This window comes from Macrotis lagotis, chromosome X (genome assembly GCF_037893015.1).
Source record: "Macrotis lagotis isolate mMagLag1 chromosome X, bilby.v1.9.chrom.fasta, whole genome shotgun sequence".
NCBI lineage: Eukaryota > Metazoa > Chordata > Mammalia > Peramelemorphia > Peramelidae > Macrotis > Macrotis lagotis.
The window spans coordinates 242953274-242975058 of NC_133666.1; the positions used below are offsets into that span (position 1 = coordinate 242953274).

The window sequence follows — 21785 nt, forward strand, 5'->3', positions numbered from 1 at the left end:
TGTAAGATTAAACATAATCACCCTTCCCCCCACAAAAATAAAAATCCTCTCAAGAAATAAAGTGAAAGAAAGAGAAAAAAAATGTGCTTCTGTCTGTGTTCTCATACCATCAGCTCTGTTTCTGGGGTGGATAACTTTCTTTATCATAAGTCCATCAGAGAAGTTATTTCCATATTTTTCCACAGTTGCTGTTGCTGACTGTAATTCCTTCTATCCATTCCTTACCACTACCATTTATTACATTTTCTCTCTTCTTTCAATCTGTCCCTCTTCAAATGTGTGTTATGGGGAAGCTGAGTGGCACAGCAGACAAAGCATTAGCTTTGGGGCCAGGAGGCCTCGAACCCACATCCTACCCCAGGGACTAAGCAAATGCCCAGTCCCATGGTCCCGAACAGGCCACCCAATCCCACTACTCTCCTCTGATCTACTCTCTCCTCTATCTCCTACCTCCCCTCTCCACTCCCTGTCCCCTTTCTCCCATTCCCTTTCTCTCCTTTTTTCTTCTAGATTTCTGTACCCTATTTAGTATGTATATTGTTTACTCTCTAAGCCATTTCTGATGAGAATGAAGGTTCCCCCAATACTGCTCACCTTCCCCCCCTTCCATACCATTGCAAAAGCTGTTTTTGATTCTTTTACATGAAATATCTTAGTCTGTTCTACCTCTTCTTTCCCTTTCTCCCAATACATTTCCTTTTCACTCATTGATTCAATTTTTATAATATATATTATACCTTCAAATTCAACTTCTTCCTGTACCTTATCTACATATACTCTTTCTAACTGTTCTAATAAATGGGAAGGTTTATATGAGCATTATCAGTATCATCTTCCCATGCAGGAATACACACAGTTCATCATCATTAAATCCCTTATAATTTACCCTTCTCGTCCACCCTCTCTATGCTTCACTTGAGTCTTGTACTTGAAGATCAAACTTTCTGTTCAGCTCTGGCCATTTCAATAGGAAAGTTTTAAATTCCTCTGGTTCGTTGAAAGTCCAAATTTTCCCCTGGAAGAAGATGCTCAGTTTTGCTGAGTAGTTGATTCTTGGTTACATTCTAAGCTCTTTTGCCTTTTGGAATGTCATATTTTAAGCCCTATGAGCCCTTAATGTGGATGCTGCTAAGTCCTGTGTAATCCTTATTGTAGTTTCATGATATTTGAATTGTCTCCTTCTGGATGCTTGTAATATTTTTCTCTTTGACTTGGGAGTTCTGGAACTTGGCTATAATATTCCTGGGGGGTTGGTTTTTTTTTTTTTTTTGGATCTCTTTCAGGAGGAGATTGGTGGATACTCTCAATTTCTGTTTTACCCTCTACTTCTAGGATATCTGGGCAATTTTTCCGTAGAAATTCTTTAAAAATGAAGTCAAGTCTTTTTTCCTGATCATGACTTTCAGGTAGCCCAATAATTTTTAAATTGTCTCTTCTGGATCTGTTTTCCAGATCAGTTTTTTCCGCATTTTCTTCTAGTTTTTCATTCTTCTGATATTCTTTTATTGTGTCTTGATTCCTCACAAAGTCATCAGGTTCCTTTAGCTCCACTCTACATTTGAAGGTGTTGTTTTCTTCAGAGAACTTTCTTATCTTCTTTTGCATCTGGCCAATTCTGCTTTAAGGCATTCTTCTCCTCATTAAATTTTTGGATTGCTTCATCCATTTGACCCAAACTTGTTTTTAACATGTTGTTTTCTCCAGCATTTTTTTGTATCTCCTTCACCAAGCTGCTGACTTGATTTTCATGTTTTTCTTGCATCTTTCTCATTTCTCTTCCCAATTTTTCCTCTACCTCTCTTACTTAATTTTCAAAATCTTTTTTGAGCTTTTCCATAGTTTGAACCCAACTCCCATTTTTCTTGGATGCTTTGATTACAGAAGCTTGGACTTTGTCATCTTCTGAGTGTGTGTTTTGATCCATGAGATCAAAGTAATTGTTTATGGTCAGGTTCCTTTTTTTCCTGTTTATTCATTTCCCCATTCTGTGCCCTGGTTTGGGGGGGGGACTTTCTGAGCTTTTGAGTATTATTGGGACAGCCCCACAAGGACCTCAATTCCTTCAGTGTTTTATGGGAGGCTCTGACTGCTCTCCTGCCTGTGCTCTTGTATGTGGGTGACCACAAACACTCTCCTCTGCCCTGGAACTGTGAAGATTGTCCCTGCTCCTCTATGGCAGGGGGGGCCTAGACTGTGACCAGAGTCTGAATATGGGTAAAACGCGACAGTCCTGTCCCAGGGACAGAGGACAGACCTCAACATTCTCCCTCCATCCCCTTGCCTTCTGTGGGCTGAATGCTCTGGAAGAAGCTGCTGGGCAGCTCCCTGCTGGGCAGTTCTGTGGGCTGGCTCCTGTTCTCTGGGATCTGGGCTGTGCTGATGGCCATGGCTGTGCTGAGGAGGGCCACACTGGCCTGGGCTTTGCACTCACTCTGACAGAGATTTCCCCATTGATCTTCAAAGTTGCACTTGTTGTTCCCTGGGTTGACAGGTCAGGAAACAGCTTCTGGTGCCATGAGCCAGCCATATGCCCTGTGGGCTGTTTCTGGAGGACTGGAACTCCTTCACTTTGGCTTGGGGATCCTAGCTGCACTTCCACCCCCTCCAATTCATGGAACAGAGCCTTCCCACAATCTTCTAGGTTACCTTGGACTGGAGAATTGCCTCACTGGATCTTTCTGTGGGTTGTGTCTCTCGAAAATTTAATTAGAGCCATAATTTTAAAGTTTTTGGAATATTTTAGAGAAAGCTTCTAGGAAACACTGTTCTTGCCTCCCTGATCTACCTTATGCTATTTAGAAGATAACTGGGAATTTTTTGCCTATGTCTTTGTATCTTTAGAACTTTATACAGAATAGGTGCTAAATGTTTGTTGACTTGAAATAAATTGAAAGAAGTCTTTGCATTGCAACATTCATGATGTTTTTAATGTTGGTTATATGATATGAGAAATAAAATCACCCATGACTTTTCTTAGAGGACACTTTATTTATATTATTAGTACTGTGTAGTTAATGACACTTGCTTATATAACCCCCTTAAAGTGTTTAATATCTTTCCTCATCTGTAAAATAAATGAGTTGGATTAGATGAACTCTAAAATTCCTTCCAGTTCTAAAGCTGTGATCTATGATGTCAGTGATTCCTGACTCTAAGTCTATCCCTTTGATAACTGTAGTGTGCTGCCTTTCTCACTATATTATATTGTGCTTTCATGAGCAAAGTTAAAAACAAATTTCAGCTGCCTACTTTTATATAGTTAGTTATATTCTAGATATTAAATGAAGCTTATTAAATTGAAATGATTTCAGCCTAATAGATGAGCTTGTCCTAGTCATGCAGTAGTAGCAAGGTGTTATTAAAGACATAAAATTATATAACTAAAATTATATATATATATATATGAATAAATTATATAAAAGACATCACATACCACAGGAATAAAATGTGTCTAAATTAACTGAATTTCTGGAGGAATTAGATCTCTCAGTTCCATCAATTACCTTTGATCTGCAGTACTGTGCAAATTGTTTTCATTTAAAATCAGTGGAAATTAAGACCACGAGTTTACATTCTCCACTACTTTTTTGAGAAGGTCTAAAAACTCTTAATGATTCCTTTGGCATTCAAAGCACTTCAAATAGACCTTAGTCTATTTGTCTAGACTTATTTCACATTATTCTCCCATAAGCACTTATTCCATTTTTCTCCTCTTCAGTTTGATGGGTTCTCTCCTTCATATCTCAGACATTCTCCTTCCTTCCCCTGCTTCTTGGAATCCTTAACTTTCTCTGAGGGTCAATCTCTCTCTCTCTCTCTCTCTCTCTCTCTCTCTCTCTCTCTCTCTCTCTCTCTCTTTGTTTTTCTTTTTCCAAGGCAATGGGGTCAAGTGATTTGCCCAAGGTAATTATTAAATGTCTGAGGTCAGATTTTAACTCAGATCCTCCTGATTCCAGGGTTGGTGTTACTTGACTGCCCCTGTCAAGCTCTCTTGATCCTTCCAGTACCTACAGTTTTTGGTTTCCTCTCCCTCAATTATTTTGTATTATCTTTATATTGACTGGGTACTATTATATTGACTTGAATACTTTCTTCAAGTAAATGTATGACTCTGGAGGGCAAAAGCCACCTCACTTTTGGTGATGTATATCAGGACCTAATGTAATATCTGGTACCTTATGTTTCATAAATTTTATTTAAATCAATTCAGTTGAATAATGTAATATCTAAGGAGAGGTATATGTTCTGGGGAATCTTAGCTCAACTTTACAAATAGAACTTCCTTCCCCACAGTGAGAGAACTTACCCAAGCTAGTTGATAGTAAAAATACTTATTTCATTTATTACTTTTGCTTTTCCTAGTATATGTTTAATTAAAATTAATTTCTGTTTGTTTCTTTTTCCCTTATTTATTTGTGGGTAATAACTTGGCCTTCCAGAAGGGTTAGCGGAATATTTGTGAGTGTTTTCTATTTTGGAAATTATAGTTGAGAAGAAAAGGGACATTTGTGAATAGGAAAGAGATTTTTAGGTTCTAAAAGATTTACTGAGGAAAGTTTTGAACTTAAACAAAACAGCCACTTGGATCCATATGGGAATGTAGGCAGTCTAGAGTACTCAAAATTAGAATTCAACTGGAACATTAAAGAATTAGCACCCTTTTATGAAAAAAAAGTAAGTGGGTTGGTGCAGCTTTGAAATTTGTTTGCAAGAATGATTCACCTCTAGCAAGATTCTTAGAGTCTTGACTACAAATTTTAAAAAGTAAAATTATTATTTTTTTCATTTCCTAGATGGATGATAAAATAAGCTTATGATGAAAGAAGTAAAAGCCATATTTAAGTTATTATCTGGGTTTTTTGTTTTGACAATTTTTAATCTCAAATTTATGTATTTGTTAATCATTTAGGATGAGATATGCTGGAAACACCTTATTCTGAGATTAAAGATGAAGTCTTATAGAATTATAGTATGTAGAGCTGGAAGAGACTTCAAGGATCATCTGGTTCATGTCTTTATTTTTTTTCAAATGAGATACTGAAGTACAGAGTGATTAAAAGACTTATTCAATATCAGACAAGCCCTTGGACTCCAAATCTGGAATTCTTTTCCATTATGCCTTACCAAATGATGCAAAATAACTTTCTCTCCATTATTAGGATTAATGTTCTTTCTTTAAATGTCACAATAGCTTTATTTGATTTCAAATTTGTTTAAATAGCAGTATTTAAACTACTTGCTTGTACTACTTGGAATGACTTGAACTGTCATAATTTTAAGACCTCTTTTGTTCTAAGATGATTTGCATGTAGCATACTATTGATTCTTCTATTGATTCAGGATCTTAATTATATGCAAATTTTCAAAAAATAATTCTGAAATTTTATATGTCCTGTAATCAGATATCTCCTGTTCATGATTCTTTTTGCAGGGTGGTTGGGGTTAAGTGACTTGCTGAGGGTCAAATATCTAAGACTGGATTTGAACTCAGGTCCTCCTTACTCCTAAGACTAGTGCTCTATCCACTGTCCCACCTAGCTACCTCCCATTTCTTTTCTTTACTTGCAACTCCTTCCTTGGATTGCTGGGATAGAGGAGATAATAGTCTTTCCCACTTTATGTGAAAATCTATTTCTTTTTAACAGCTACTTGAGGTCACTAAACACTTTTATGGTCATCAGTTAATCTTGTTTTTCTACCCTCCTGTCCCATTTTGGACTTTACCTGACTCCTAGCAATGCCTGTGACATAGTTGAAGCATTTTTCTCTCTAGGAAACAATGAACTAGTGGAAAGGGGAGAATAGACCTCAGATGCTTTTGACTGGAAGAAGAATTTTGACACCCTTACCAATAGAATTAGGAAAGTGAAACTTCTGAACTGCTGGAGGCAATGTTTACAATTGAATCCAGATGGGAATTAAATAGTCCAATAAGAATTCTCCAAATTGAAATTTGACTAGGACACTAATAAGATTAGGATCCTTTGACCACTGTAGTTAGGGGACTTCTTTCCTAACAAAATCAATTGGCATTCTTATTCATATAGGATCCTTTCATGTGTTTCATTCCTTCCGTGAATATCTTAGTGTAGTTATTTTCCTGAATATTAGCTTTTACTTATAAAAATACTTAGATTTCTATTATTATCAACCCTTCAACTACCAACACATATAGGCACTTCCATATGCAAGGAAAAGAAAAAGAAGTTTTCATATGAAAGTGTAAATCTCTCTTCTATACAGCTTTTCCTTTTACTATACATTAAATTCTGCATAGCTCTAAGGTTATTTTCCTCATTTCTCAGAGATGTTAATTCTTCCTTTTAAACTATTTTTTTCTGAAAAATTATGGTACTTTTCTGAGTGAAGAAGCTCTTTCCCTTTTCCTCTCTTCCCAGTGGATCAGTTTTCTACATATTTTCCACAAATTTTTTTTGTGATTTGCCACATCAAAGACAACTGGTCTTTCGTGAATATCTGTTCTCCAATAATTATTCCTATTTACTCGGATTTCTGGGACCTGCCTTTCAATATCATCTTAAAAAGACCCAATCCAGAATCTCCTTTTATTGGTGATTATGGTAGGAGTTTTGGAAGAATTGAGTTGTAAGGTTATGCTGTAGTATGTTATATTTTTTTCAAAGAAGCCTGTGATTAAACACTATTGTAAGCCAAAGTCCTTGTTCACCCAACCAAGTAAAACAGTAATATGATAGATGTTTTGAGTAGATATAGATTAGATATCCTTGTGGACTCTGAAAGACTGTGATCTTTTTATGCAATTTGTTTTCCATAAAAAATACAAAACAATTCAGCAGCAGGTTAGGACAATTTTCCCTGTAGATAATTAATTCACTTAGCAATCAGAAACTTGACTAAAGCAAGCTGTTATTCCTTTTTTAGGAAATGGAATTTCATTTAAATTTTCTCACTCATCTTGGCAATTTTTTTTCTTTTGTGGGTCCTTTTTCTGTATTTTGTTTTGAAGCTATTATATGATGACTTTTTCATGGCAGGCTACTTACTACTGATTTTCTATTCATACACACATGTATATACCACAGGACAATGCATGTATATACCACAGGACAATACTATACAACACAGGACAATTCATACACATGTGTATACACTACAGAACAATATACATGTATGTAAGTGTAAAAGAAAGCTCACATACTTATATATGCATATATATAAGTATATATACATATTCATATATATACATATATGTGAATTTATATATGCTCATTGGAAATGAGGATTTCTTTAGGGTACTACAGCCAGAATTAAATTATTCTGATATATGATGTTTTTAAAGCAAATAATTTTTTTTAGGTTTTTTGCAAGGCATTAGGGTTAAGTGGCTTGCCTAAGGCCACATGGCTAGGTAATTATTAAGTGTCTGAGACCGGATTTGAACTCATGTCCTCCTGACTCCAGGGCCAGTGCTCTATCCACTGTGCCACCTAGCCACCCTTAAAGCAAATAATTTTGAGTATCAGATTAAAAGCAAAATAGTACATGCTTTGTTTTTATGTTGGTAAAATGCTTTGTTTTAGAAGATTAAATGACTGCATGCCTGTTGGAAGAGAAGACAAATATAATTTTATTTTTTTCACTCTGTGGATTCATTTATAATTGGCATAAAATTTCATATCCTTTTGAATGGATCTATATATGTTGATATTAGTAAATCACAATTAAATAATAATATTTGCATCCTTCCCCTTGTATTCTCTCCCCTCTCCCCTCTCCCCCAAGTATTAAGGGGATGAGGAAATCTTTCTGAATACTAGTTTGTGTTTGATTCAGGCAAGCATTCAACCTCTCAGATGCCTTGGTGAACCATAGACTAAGTTTTGGATATTCTCCAGAAACGTGTAACCCTTTCTACCTCCAGCTTTCCTTCTCCCTGACTCTCCCATAGGCCCCCACAGCCTTCTCCCACTCTCTCAAGAACCTACTTTGTTTTATGTTTTATGTTCTTGGGTTTGAGTGTTCAGAATACACAAAGTCTTTTAGTGTTTCTTCTAGGGGCCATCTGGAAGACTAAGCCACTTCTTTCCTTTTTCCTATGGGTAATTTAATATTATTTCTAGTTACTCCCCCAAAGAGAAGTTATCTTAATACATTTTATTAGAAAAAAGGTTTTTACACAATCAATTCTAGAAGTTTATGAATTTTTTAAGATGGAAACTTCTGTCTCAATGTTCTTTACCCTCTGTGTATCATGGACCCTTTTGGTTAACTACATGAACCCATCTTCATGATAGTATTTTTAAATGCATAGGTTTACAAAGGAAATTAATTACATTGAAATCTACTTATCAAATAAAGAAGTCTATAGGGCTTCCAGTTAAGAATACTGAGCATTTTGTACACTTCAGGTCCAACAATGGAGAAAATATGAGGGGGCCTTTAGTAGACCCAAGAAAGGGAACTTTTATGGTGAGCTCAGTTTTCTTGGAAATGCTATAGGAAATATAAAGTGTAAAGGGAGTGCTAATTCATTTGATGACCTTGCAAATTCTTAAGATGCTCACAAAAGTGCTATTAGGACAGAAATTTACCAATGCCATTGCCAAGTAATAGTTATCAGAAATATTAATGAAATTTGTCCTTTAGTATAAATTGTGTTTTCCATCCAAGAAATTTCAGACTAAGAAATGGAAACAAGAGAATTGTTGTATATATGTACAAACACATTGTTGAGTACATTTTGTGAATTAAAAAATATTTTTAGAAGAGGGTATACTATATTCAATTAATTATTTAACATATGATATACTATATTATTTATATAACATATAATATATCCTTACTTGATAATGTTTTGTTGTTTTTCTCCAAGTGAAAGCTTATGATTTGTTTTGCTCACTTTCCAGGGGCAGATGATGGTGTATGCAAAATTTGACAAAAATGTTTACCTTCCTAAAGATGCTGAATTTTATTTCATTTACAATGGATCTCATCAAAGACATATAACTTTTGCACAACGCATTGGAGATAATGTCCTCCAGTCTAGTATTCCAGGTAAGCATTTCCTTTTTAAGTTCCTGATTGGGAAATATGCTTGTAGACTTTTTTTTTGGTTTTTCATTATTTTAAACAGGAAGCAAATTAGGAAAGAAAGAAAGCACAGTGACCCGACCAAAGGACAGGTATAAAGTACTCTGGGACTTTTTCTGTTAGAGTTACTATAGTGTCTGAGATCAGACACTGTACCAGAATTAAGTGTTTTTGTAGTAATGCCAAAATGATGTCACAGAAGAAATGCTGTCTCTCTTCAGGGCCTCATGCCAGAGATGATCTAAGACAAGATTATGAGATAGATAGTTTTTCTTTAGCGAACTCCTAATTTTCCTTTTAGCAGTTCCTTTTCCCCAACTTCACCAAATGCTGACTCTTGGATACCCAGGGCTTTCCACTATGACACCTTAGTTGAGCTTATCCTCTCTGGACAGGGTAACATGCTTTAGAACTTTCTTTTTCTCTTCTCCCTGCTTTCCATCACATTCACTGCATATGGCCACTGTCCTGTTCTTCATGGCCCTGTTCTCTCCTTTTCAAGGTGACAGCTAGTTAATCTGAGAATTTAATCCATTCTAATGTGCAAGTGGGTGCTAATGGCTTAAAGTTTTATGATTCTCAGGTGACATTTTTTGCATTTTAAAAGGACAATTATGGCAACTGTCCAAAATGATTCAGGTATTGGTTGGGAGAAAGGGAGATTTAGACTTGAGGCAAGAAAAAATTTTCCTAAAAGAACCTAAACTTCCTACCTTGGTAGGTAAGGGGATAGCTACCTTAAGCATGCAAAGATTTCCCCTGGCAGATTGGGCAGATTAGAGCTTGTGTCCCAATGACCATGAGGTTATCTGAGGCAGGGCTGTGGAATGCTTAGAGCTTGGACCCATATCAAAGGCACCAAGGTCATCAATCTGCTGTGTCCTGGGCCATGGACTATTGTCTTGACTTCTGTCTTGCCACTGGACTTTGATGACTCTGGAAGAGATAGTGAAGCTGGTTGATGACTTGGAACAATTCTTCCTCATTGGAATTCAATTCACATGCAAGCCAAGACATCACCCATAATACTATTTTTGAAAATCAACAGTCTTCTAGCAGAAGATGGAAGCTCACTTGAAAGGAAAGTTGTGGAGGACCTTCTTGAGTATGGACAGGTTGGATTAGGTCAGTCAGTCAGCTAGGAACTATTAACTCCCACTATGTACCAGACCTGAACTTCCTGTGTTTCTTTCTAACTTGGAGATTCAGTGATTCTGTGATACTTTGGGACCACAAAGGTGGTAACATTTTTAGTCTATAAACCAGACTAACTCACCTTTTGAAAGAAAGGTCATTGACAGATATTTTGGGCAACTTTTGGTACCTGTAAAGAAAGAAGGAAAAAATGGCATGGTACAATGACTTTGACCATTGTGTAGAATTCCATTTGGGTCTAATGAGTGAGCTGATTATTATCTGATTCCTTTAAAAACTTAGGATTTTTTTTTGTTGTTAATGTAACTGAAAACAACTCTTAACTCTTCCCTGACTGACCTCAGAACTCCTTAAGAGAATGAAAAGCATTTAAATAGATAAGTGATTCCAAAATGATACTTTCTCTGTACTCTCCTGACTTCTCCCCTTCTTTCCATCTTTGTTACCTGCCTTCTCTCATCCTTCTCTCCCTTTTTTACCTTTCCTTTCTTCTCTACAGTGTTTCCCAATCAACTTCTATGGGGAAAAAACAAAAACATTAGAAAATTAGAAAAAAATCTGAATTTTTGTTTCATTTTCATGATGGATCTTTACTCCTTCTTCCCCTGTACCACCAACATTATAATCCAGGAGAGATAACATCTATTACCTTGCAAACTCTCTGGGAGCAGAGACCAATTTCTTTCTCTCACTGTTGATCCCAAGTGTATGATGAGATATCACATTTCTTAGATTCAGGTTGTTTGCTGTATGCTGTATACTATACTTGCTTTTTAGGAGGAACAACTTTCCAGAAAGACAATATGAGCAACTGTGTTCCATTCTCCTCTAATAATATCATTTGTTAGGGCTCTTAGGGTGTCAGCTGCTTACTCTTTGGTGAGTAAACTTGAATAGATGTGGTGTTGAAATACTTCAGAATTCATTTGTGTATTTGCCCAATAGTCCTCACTTCTCCTTTGCTGGAAGGAAGAGGGAGTACTACAGAAGTCAACTAATGAAGTTTATTTCTTTCTCCTGTTCTCATTGTGCTAATTTGCATGACATATTATTAATTTCTAGAAATTCTAATATCTTTGAAAGTTTTGCCAAGTGAAAAAGAGTTAAGAAGAAAGCAACCTAGGAGACAGGAAGAAATACTGAATTTTGAGACATGGGATGTGGATTTGAATCCTATTATTAGAATTACTACTGGTTATAATATTTATTACTAGTCACAGCCTCTCTGGTCTCTATCTCCTCATTTGTAAAATGAATGAGTTAACAAAGTTATTCACAAAGAGCCTCTATAGCTCTCTATCCTATTGTCCTTTAAAAATAGAATTGGTCTGCTGGGCACATGTAGTTTTCCCTTGGAAAAATGATATGTGGGGTGAATGAAGGTAGAGCTAGAAAATGCAGGAAGAAAAATATTCTCCCTGGGGATTCTACTATTACAAAAAGCAGAAAAACCAACAAGAGAAAACTTGGAGATGGGATAGGAGAGACAAATTCTTTATTCAGTTCCTTGAAAGGTTGTCATCATGAAACTGGTTTAGGCTTGTTTTGCTTGGCCCCAGAGTGTATAACTAAGAACAATGGATAGAAATGACAGAGGCAGTTTTTATTTTAATATAAGGAAAACTTCCTAACAGTTAGAACTACTGCAAAGTGAAGTAAGTTACTTCATGAGGTAATGAGTCCTATCACAGGATATCTAAAAGCTGTGGATGACCACTGGTTGGGTTTTTTGGGGTTTGTTGTTTTTTTATTTTATTTTTAATTTATGAAATAAATTAAACAGTTAACAACAGTTAGAAAGCCAAATTCCCAATCTGCCCTTCTTTATTCCTCTGTAGTTCCCTGGAGTTCCTAGGCCATTGTCAGCCTTTGTAATGAAGCTAGATGTTTAGATGCACTCAAGGGAATTTCAGAAAGTCATGTAATTTCAGATTCATCCTTAACCTATCTTCTTAAATAATAGAGTTTTCCTTAAAAAGGAGTAGTGTCTTTTTATACAGTTTCTCAAAGATTCAAAGTACATTAATTCTTCTTTTTCATTTCAGGTCATGGATTTGAGGAAACTGTGTTGGTGTCCACATGTCTGTACTCGGAAGGTTACTCTCCAGTTACCATGGGTTGTTGTTCTATTACATACATGGACAATGTGGCTTGCAGACTGTCCCGTTCTCTTGTTAGCCAAGTTGGCTCTTTCACTTGTAGCAGTCATCAGACTCTGCTTAATCTATTTGGTCTTAAAGTGAAAGAGCTTCATGCATTGGATGAAGATCTTGTATTGGCTATGGCTCATTTGGAGTTGCCACTTGGGTGGAATATCTTGGGAAATTCTTCAGGAGAAGGTAAGTTTTCACTGGAAGACTATTTGCCTCTCCAAACAGTTCATGATGTGCCAAACCAAAACAAAATCACAGAATGTGAGAGCAGGAAAAGACCTCAGTGGTCATCTAGTGAACCTCAAAGAAATCATCATTATGATATACCTAATTGGTGAGGTGGTACAGTAAATGAGGACAGGGATAAACTAAAAGTCTTCCCAGTAAGATCAGATGTTGAACAAAGATGCCCACTAGCACCAATATTTTTTTTTACAAGGCAAATGGGATTAAGTGGCTTGCCCAAGGCCCCACACAGCTAGGTAATCTTTAAGTGTCTAAGACCAGATTTGAACCCAGGTACTCCTGACTCCAGGGCTGGTGCTTTATCCACTGCACCACCTAGCCGCCCCTTAGCACCAATACTTTTTAGTATTGTATTGGAAATCCTAGAAATAGCAGTAAGAGAAGAAGAAGAAGAAAGGAAAGGTATCAGACAAAGAAGACCTAAGTTCACATCCAGACCCAGATACTTATTAGTGATGTAACCCTGGCCAAGTCATTTAGCCTCTGTATGCCTCAGTTTTCTCCTCTGTAAAATGGGGATAATAAAAGCATCTATATGTTGTTGTGAAAAGGAAATGAGATAATGTTTGTAAAAGTACTTTGTAAACTTTAAAGCACTCTATAAATTTGCTATTATGATATTATTAAGTGGTCATTCAAGCTGTGTTTATAGGTCTCCAATGAAGGAAACGTTCTTATTCAGCCTATTCTACTTTTGGATAGCTCTAATTGTTAGAAAGTTGTTTTTCTTATGTCAAATATAAATTCAACTTTGCAACTTTTACCCATTCTTGCTGATTCTGTCCTTTGGGATAAGACAAAATGAGTCAGTCTAATCCTTCCCCATAACAGCCTTGCAAATATGCGAATAAAATTGTCCAGGATTCCCTGAGTTTTCTCAGGTTAAGGCTCCCCAATTCATCTAACCAGTCTTCATGGCATAGACCCCTGGCACTAGCCACCCTGGTTGCTCTCTGCTGCACACTTTCCAGATTCTCCATGGCTTTCTTCAACTATGGTGTCCAGAATCAAATGTAGTACTCCAGTTGTAGTCTGTCTGGGGAAGACTAATGAAGGAATCTTGCCTTCCTTTTCCTGGATAGTCTCTTATCATTAATAACATCCATGATCTTCAGCATTTTTGGCTGCTATGTCACACTGCTGATTCATACTGAATTTATGTCCATGAAAAGAATAGAATTTTTAAAAATAATTTGTACTGATGTCTTATTACACACATTTACAGATTAACCCCCTTTTGTAAGAAAAGGTTAAGTAAAGCTAATAATAAACACAATGACCTCATCTGAAAGTACATGCAACGTTTCATATCTATAGCAATCCCCCTACTTATCTATTTAAAATGTTTTTTGACAAATCTATTTTCTCTTTCTCCCATTACTGCCCCCCCCCCGCCACTGTTTTGGGAAAAAAAGAAAAGAAAAACACATTTCTTTTTTTTTGTCTTTTTTTAAATTTATTTTTTATTCTCATTTTGTACAAATGTTTTTTTTAACATTAATAAAATATTCTTGTTTACAAGTAAACAAAATACCCCTCCCCCCATGAATATAGATAGACTTGCTTGGGCGAAAAAAGTAAAGGGGAGAGAAAAAAATTAAAATTAAAAAAAATAATAGTAATAATTGTAGGTATGTCCAGGTGGCGCAATGGACGAAGCACCAGCCCTGGAGCCACGAGCACCTGAGTCCATATCCAGCCTCATAAACCCAATAATCACCCAGCCATGTGACATGCAAGCCAACTGATCCCCACTGCCCTGCAAAAATCAAAAAGAAGAAAAAAAAAAGACCCAAAATAAAATAAAATAGTAATAATAGTAGGGGTGGCTGGGTGGCAGACAGAGCATTGGCCCTTGAGCACCTGGGTCCGAATCCGGCCCCAGACACCCAAAGATCACCCTGCTATGTGGCCCCAGGCAGGCCACCCAGCCCCACTTGCCCTGCACCCTCCCCCAAATAATAATAACAAAAAAATGTGCTTCAGTCTTTGTTCCAACACCAACAACTCTTTCATGGGTGGATCACATTCTTCATGATAAGTCCATCACAAAAGTTACTTCCATATTTTTCCAACATTGCCACTACTGATTGCAACTCCCTCCTTTCTTATTTCTCCACTACCATGTACTATATTTTCTCTCTCCTTTCACTCTGACTCTGCTGTAGGGTCGCTGAGTGGCGCAGCAGACAGATCCCTGGTCCTGGGGCCAAGAAGCCCTGAGCCCCCATACCACCCCTTAGGCCCAGAATCTACCTGGCCCTATGGTCCTGGGTAGGCCATCCAATCCCAGCCCCTTGCAAGAAGTAAAAAAGAAAATGTGTTATATCTGACCACTCTCCCCCCATGGTCCATCCTCTCCTCCTTTATTCACATCCCCACCCCTTCCCCCTGCTCCCCCCTCCTTCTTACTCCAGATGTCTATACCCCATTGAGTATATTTGCTGTTTCCTCTCCTAGCCATCTCTGATGAGAGCAAAGTTTCCCTCATTCCCCCTTGCCTCCCCCCCTTCCATATCATTGCAATAGCTCATTGTAATAAAAAAAATCTTATTATGTGAAATATCTTGGACTATTCCCCCTCTCTTTTTTCTTTCTCCCATTCCATTTCCCTTTTTTTCTATTGACTCCATTTTTACACCATATTTTATCTTCGAATTCAGCTTTCTCCTGTGCTTCAAATATAAAAGCTCCCTCTACCTGCTCTATTAACTGAGGAGGTTCATATGAGTATTATCAGTGTCATTTTTCTATGCAGGAATACATGCAGTTCATCCTCATTAAGTCCCTCATATTTCCCCCCTCTCCTCCAATCTCCATGTTTCACCTGAGTCCTGTATCTGAAGATCAAACCTTCTGTTCAGCTCTGGCCATTCCAAAAGGAACATTTGAAATTCCCCCGGTTCATTGAAAGTCCATCTTTTTCCCTGGAAGAGAACATTCAGCCTTGCTGGGTAGTTCATTCTTGGTTGCATTCTAAGCTCTTTTGCCTTCTGGTATATTGTATTCCAAGCCCTATGAGCTTCCACTGTAGTTGCTGCTAAGTCCTGTGTGATCCTGACTGCAGCTCCACGATATTTGAACTGTGTCCTTTTGGCTGCTTGTAATATTTTCTCTTTGACTTGGGAGTTCTGGAACTTGGCTATAATATTCCTGGGGGTTGGTTTTTTGGGATCTCTTTCTAGGGGGGATCAGTGGATTCTCTCCATTTCTATTTTGCCCTCTGCTTCTAGGATATCAGGGCAATTTTCCTGTAGTAATTCTTTGAAAATGATGTCAAGGCTCTTTTCCTGATCATGACTTTCAGGTATTCCAATAATTTTTAAATTATCTTTCCTAAATCTCTTTTCCATATCAGTTGTTTTTTCAATGAGATATTTCACATTTTCTTCTAATTTTTCATTTTTTTTGGTTTTGAAGTATTGATTCCTGATTTCTAGTAAATTCATCAATCTCCCCGAATTCTATTCTTTGTCTTGAAGGATTTGTTCTCCTCAGAGAGTTTTCTTATCTCTTTTTCCATCTGGCCAACTTTGCTTTTTAAAGCATTCTTCTCCTCAATAACTTTTTGAACTGTTTTGTCCATTTGACCTAAGCTGGTTTTTAGCATGCTATTTTCTTCAGCATTTTTTTGGATTTCCTTGACTAAGCTGCTGACTTCATTTTCATGTTTTTCCTGCATCTCTCTCATTTCTTTTCCCAGTTTTTCTTCCAACTCCCTCATTTGATTTTCAAAGTCTTTTTTGAGCTCTGTCATAGCCTGAGCCCAATTTCTGTTTTTCTTGGAGTCTTTAGATGCAGGAGCTTGTGCTTCCTCATCTTCAGACTGAGTATTTTGATCCTTCTTGGGCTCATTTGCAAAATATTTCTCAATGGTCTTCCTCTTGTTTCTTTGCTTGCTCATTTTCCCAGGCTAAGCCTGTTTTTTGGGGTGCTTCCTGAGCTTTTGGGACACTCCCACAAGGGTCTCAGTGTGTGAGGCTCTGTCCTCCCTCCTGGTCTGTGAATGACCATAAGTGGCCCCCTCTGCCACAGGGCCGAGGTGGGGGGGCCCTGTTGTTCTGTGGGGGGCCCTAGACTGGGATCAGGATCTGAATGTGGTCAGAGCCCCAGAGTCCTCTTCCAGGGGCAGAGGACAGAGCTCTGCAGTCTCTCTTCACTGCCCTCCCTCAGCTCAATGGGCTCATGCCCTGGTGGCTCCTGCTTGCTGGCTCAGCCTGCTTCTGTTTCTGGCTCTGGGCTGCCAAAAGACCAAGGTGCTTGCTGTGTGCCCTGAGGGCTGGGCTCCACATGCTCCCTCTGGCAGAGGTCCCCCACTGTTCCTCCACTTTGTGCCGGTGCTCCCCGCGGTGCAGCTCAGGAGACTCCCCTGCTGCTATGAGCAGTGGCTCCCAGCGCCCTGGGGCTGCCTCCAGGAGGCTTAAGTTCTTTCGCTCTGCCAGGCCACCCCTCTGGCAGGCCGCCCCTCCGACCCCGGGGGAGCAGAGCCTTTCTGCTCTTTTCCAGGTTACCTTGAGTAGGAGAACTGCCTCACTGGGTCCCTTTGTGGGTTCTGAATCTCGAAAGTTTAGTTAGAGTCCTTAGCTTATGAGTTTTTATCAGAGAGCTCCTAAGACCGGATCCCTTCATTTCGCCATCTTGGCTCCGCCCCCCGAAAAACACATTTCTTGTACCAAATATGTATTGTCAAGCAATACCAATTCCTCAGTGGCTGTATGAAAATTAAAATATTATTCTGCACCTTAAATCTCTTATGGTCATTATATTGCCTTAGTTCTTATGGCTTTCATATTTATTTGTTTTTACAGAGTTGATATTGTATTATTCTCCTTGTTCTGCTGATTTCCTTCTTTATCAGTTTATAAAGGTTCTCAAAATTTTGGCTTTTTATTCCATTGACGTTAAAATGAAAATGTTCTTATTCAGTTTCAGTTCATATAAATCTTTTTGTGTCTTTTTAAAATCACCTATTTCTTTGCAACAGTATTCCATTACATCTATATACCTCAATTTAGTGATTTTTTCCATTGTTAGATATTTTCTTAATTTCCAGTTTTGTTGCCATCAAAAAGGTTACTGTAAATATTTTTACATATAAAGGATCTTTTCCTCTTTCTTTGATCTCTTTTGAGTATAAGGCTAATATTAGTATAACTGGGTCTAAGGGCATGCACTGTTTAGTAATATTTTGTTTAAGAATGTTAACTGTAAGTTCTCAAGGGAAGAAACCCAGGCTATTTATAGCTTTTTGAAAACAAATACTCCAAATAACTATCACAGCAATGCACATTAAAGCCATTCTGAAATTCTATTTCATACCCATCAGAGGGGCAAAGATGACAAAAAAGGAAACTAATCAATGTTGGAAGAATTATGGAAAAATAGACACTCTAGGTGGACTTTGAATGGGTACCACCATTCTGAAAAGCAATTTATTATTATAATACACAAAATTTGTGATATGTTAATGTGGCAGAATATTATTATGAGTAAATGTGATTTCAAAAGGACATAAAAAGACATGAATTGGAAATCTTTTATCTTAATGTATTATTTTTTTATGTGCCAGGAGACAGCAATTGCTAGCTTCTTTCTTTCTAGTCTCAGGATATATTCAATATATTTTCATGTATAATTAGATAGAGATGAAATTAGTCATTTTCAGCTAGTAGAATCATATTTAACCAGCTCCTTTGCCTATTTACATCTGTGATTTGTCTTGCTTATTCTAATATGCAACCCAACTTGACCACAATGAGAGCTATTTATTGATGAATAAAACATAGTCCCTTCAACAAAGAATTTTATATTTAAATAAGAGGTCTATATAAGTAAATGTAATATATTTATGTATATATTATATAAAGTATATAATAATATAATAAGTATCATAAGAAAGAGAAAAGCAAAAAACTATTTCAGAGTTGAAAATGAACTTGTATGTTCATCTACCCCAACCATTGTTTCAACAGTATCCCATATAAGAGACCATCCAGGCTCCATTTGAACATTTAAAATAGTTGAATCAACAAGCATTTGTTAAGCATCTATTTTGTTCTAGACATTGTACTAAGCACTAGGAATACAAAGAAAGGCAAAAATAAGTACCTCATTTTGATTTGGGGTGGGGAGTGAGGTTGGGAGTAGGGAGGAGAGAGAGACAATGTGAAATTATATACAAACAACTTTTTTCAATCAATATATATAGTTAGGATAAATTGGAGATAATCCCAAAGAAAGTATTAGTGTTGAGGGAGACCAGGAAAGGTTTCATGTAGAAGATGGGATTTTAGTTGAAATTTGAAAATAGCTAGGAGGTGGAAATGAGGAGGGAGCAAAAAGTCCAAGTATGGTAATCAGCCAATGAAAATGCAAGGAGTGGTTTTTGTGAGGAAGAGCAAGGAGGCTAATGTCCCTGGATCAGAGAGTAGGTGTAAGAAGATTTTTATTTAATGTGATGTGTATGTGGGAAGAGGTTGTTAAGGGCTTTAAAAGCCAAAAGAAATTTTTTTATTTGATCTTGGAAGCAATAAAGAGTCATTGTAATTTATTGAATGGGGGAATGACATGGTCAAACCTATACTTTAAGGAACTCACTTTGTGAAGGATGAACTGCACTAGGGAGAGATTTCAGGTAGGGAGACCATCTCAATGGTTTAGGCAAAAAAATGAATACTGTTCCCAGGGTGATGGCAATGTCAGAGGAGAAAGGGACAGGCACATGAAGGTTGAATTGGCAGGACTTGAAGGTTGAATTGGCAGGTCTTGATAGTACTTTGGATATGGGGAATGAAACAATAAATAGTCAAGGATAACATAAATTAAATGACTGGGAGGCTGTGGCACCCTTGACAATAATTGAAAAGTTAGGAAAAAGAGAGAGCTTTTGGGGAAAGATAATAAGTTTAATTTTGGTCAAGCTGACTTTAAGATATTTATGGGACATCTAGTTCCATATGTCCAGTACGTAGTGACCAGTCATTCTAAATCAACTGTCTTTGTATAATTAGACCACTGACTTATAAAAACAAAAATCAAAACAACACCAGATTAGAATTATCAAAGTAAGAAAAACATGTGGTATGTAATTAAACAACAACTTTATCCTGACCCATTCTAATAAGTTATTGATGCTTGGAAATGCATAAAGGAAAAGCAATAGATATAGAATTTCCTTTTAGATTTTTGCAAGGCAAATGGGGTTAAGTGGCTTGCCCAAGGCCACACAGCTAGGTAATTATTAAGTGTCTGAGACCGGATTTGAACCCAGGTACTCCTGACTCCAGGGCTGGTGCTTTGTCCACTGCTCCACCTAGCCACCCCGATATAGAATTCTTATAAAAGTTCAGCTATTGTAAAATTGCCAAATGAAGAGCCAAAAGACCCTAGAAATTGCCTAAACCAGTAAATATTTGATTTCCTTGCTGACTGGAGAGAGTTGATAGCCAAGAACAAAGCTAGTTTATAATACAAATTTACTTTTAAATTTTATGAAGGAGAATGGTGGTATCTAATAAATTGTGCTCATAGTGAAACAGTGAAAAGTGATGGAGATAGAAAAGAGTTTTCAGAAGATCTGAAATTGGATCCAGTTAAATCAAATTACTTCAAGAACATTAAAGGCCAAAAAGGATCAAAAATGGAAAAGATGAGTTAACATATCTATAACAAATCTTCCATATCCTCGTTAGTAAAGCTGTTACATTTGGATTAAGCATCAAAGTTTCTAAGGTGTTACCTGAGGGAGTAGAAAAGATACTTTAAAAATGAGAAAAGCAATAAAACCAAACCAAGAGGTCCATGGTGGACATGTCACAGATTTAAGTATATTGAACTGATTCTTTTGGAAGAATTGAAATTATCAAACAAATAGAAAATATCACAGATGTTAATACTTTTGAAAAGTGTCTTTGAGAGGACATCATTAAAAATTAGATTGATTGATAAAACATTTATTAAGCAGGCTATGTGCTGAGCCAAGGGGATACAAATACAAGAAAGCAAGACAACCAACCTTTCTACCCTGAAAGAGCTTACATTTTAATGGGGGAAGACAACTTATAAAGGGGAACTGAAAAGTTGGAGGAAGGGAAGGAAAGAAACCTGTACTGGACTAATGTGGAAGCCAGAAGGGAAGGACTCCGGAAATGTGAGATGAATTTTAACTTGGATTCTTCCTACATAGATAGTCTCAGTAAAGATATCACCAATCAGTAGAGGAGAACTTCAGAGCAGAGATTGAGCCAAGGAAACAATTCAGCAGGTAAAATTCTAAGACCTGCAATGACAGTCAACTAACTCTCTCTCTCTCTCTCTCTCTCTCTCTCTCTCTCTCTCTCTCTCTCTCTCTCTCTCTCTCTCTCTCTCTCTCTCTCCCCCCCCCCCCCCCCTTCTCTCTTCCCCATTCTGTCTCTATCTCTAGCTCTCTCTGGCACTTTGTCTCTCTGTCTCATCTTTGCATAAGCTTTATGAGAAAATACTAATATATATTAAGGGCATTCTTGATGAAGGCATGAGAATTTAAAAGAATATTTTATAGCAGAACCACATATTCACATTTACACAAATGAAAGATGAAAGGAATATAAGATCCTATTATGCTTGACTTTTTTTTTAAAGCATTGATTTGGTGCAGGAAAAAGCACCATTTAAGATTCTTTCCTAATATGATATCTCCTGCTGCACTGATGATTAATTGATTAATATCAAGCAAGGCATAACAGAGTGAGACTTGCTTTCCCAAGTAATTTTCCACTGTCATGGAAACTGTGTTTACCACAAAATTAAAATGCATGAGGGATTCCTGTAATTTGCAAGGTATACCTATTTTTAGATAACTTTGTCCTATTTGCATCAGCTCCAAAACATATCAAAACCCCCTACATTAGAATAACAACCACTCAAAATTTCATCTTAACTATCTACACATAAAAGACTCCTAAACTCAAGTATATGAAGCTGCCTATTATTCAGACAATGCTATACATTTGGATAGAATATCACAATTTCTGAATAATCAAAATTGTGATCTCAGAGGTCATTTGAAAGATGGGATGTATGAGAGAAGAAAAGAGGAGATGGGTTGATCATGTAGTGGTAGCAAAGATAACAACTGAACAAGTATGGCACATAGGTACCTATATAAATTATGAAACTTTT

The 21785-nt window shown here is 37.1% G+C and overlaps 1 protein-coding gene across 8 annotated transcripts in view; it reads left to right on the top strand.

Annotated features, from left to right (window-relative positions):
• Positions 1–21785, top strand: part of ARHGEF28 (Rho guanine nucleotide exchange factor 28) — a 378068-nt gene that overhangs the window by 116237 nt on the left and 240046 nt on the right. For all 8 annotated transcript variants that reach the window (XM_074208046.1, XM_074208045.1, XM_074208043.1 and 5 more), the window contains 2 exons: positions 8889–9036; positions 12273–12566. In XM_074208046.1, the coding sequence (XP_074064147.1) occupies positions 8889–9036; positions 12273–12566 (442 nt within the window). The remainder of the gene's footprint in view (positions 1–8888; positions 9037–12272; positions 12567–21785) is intronic.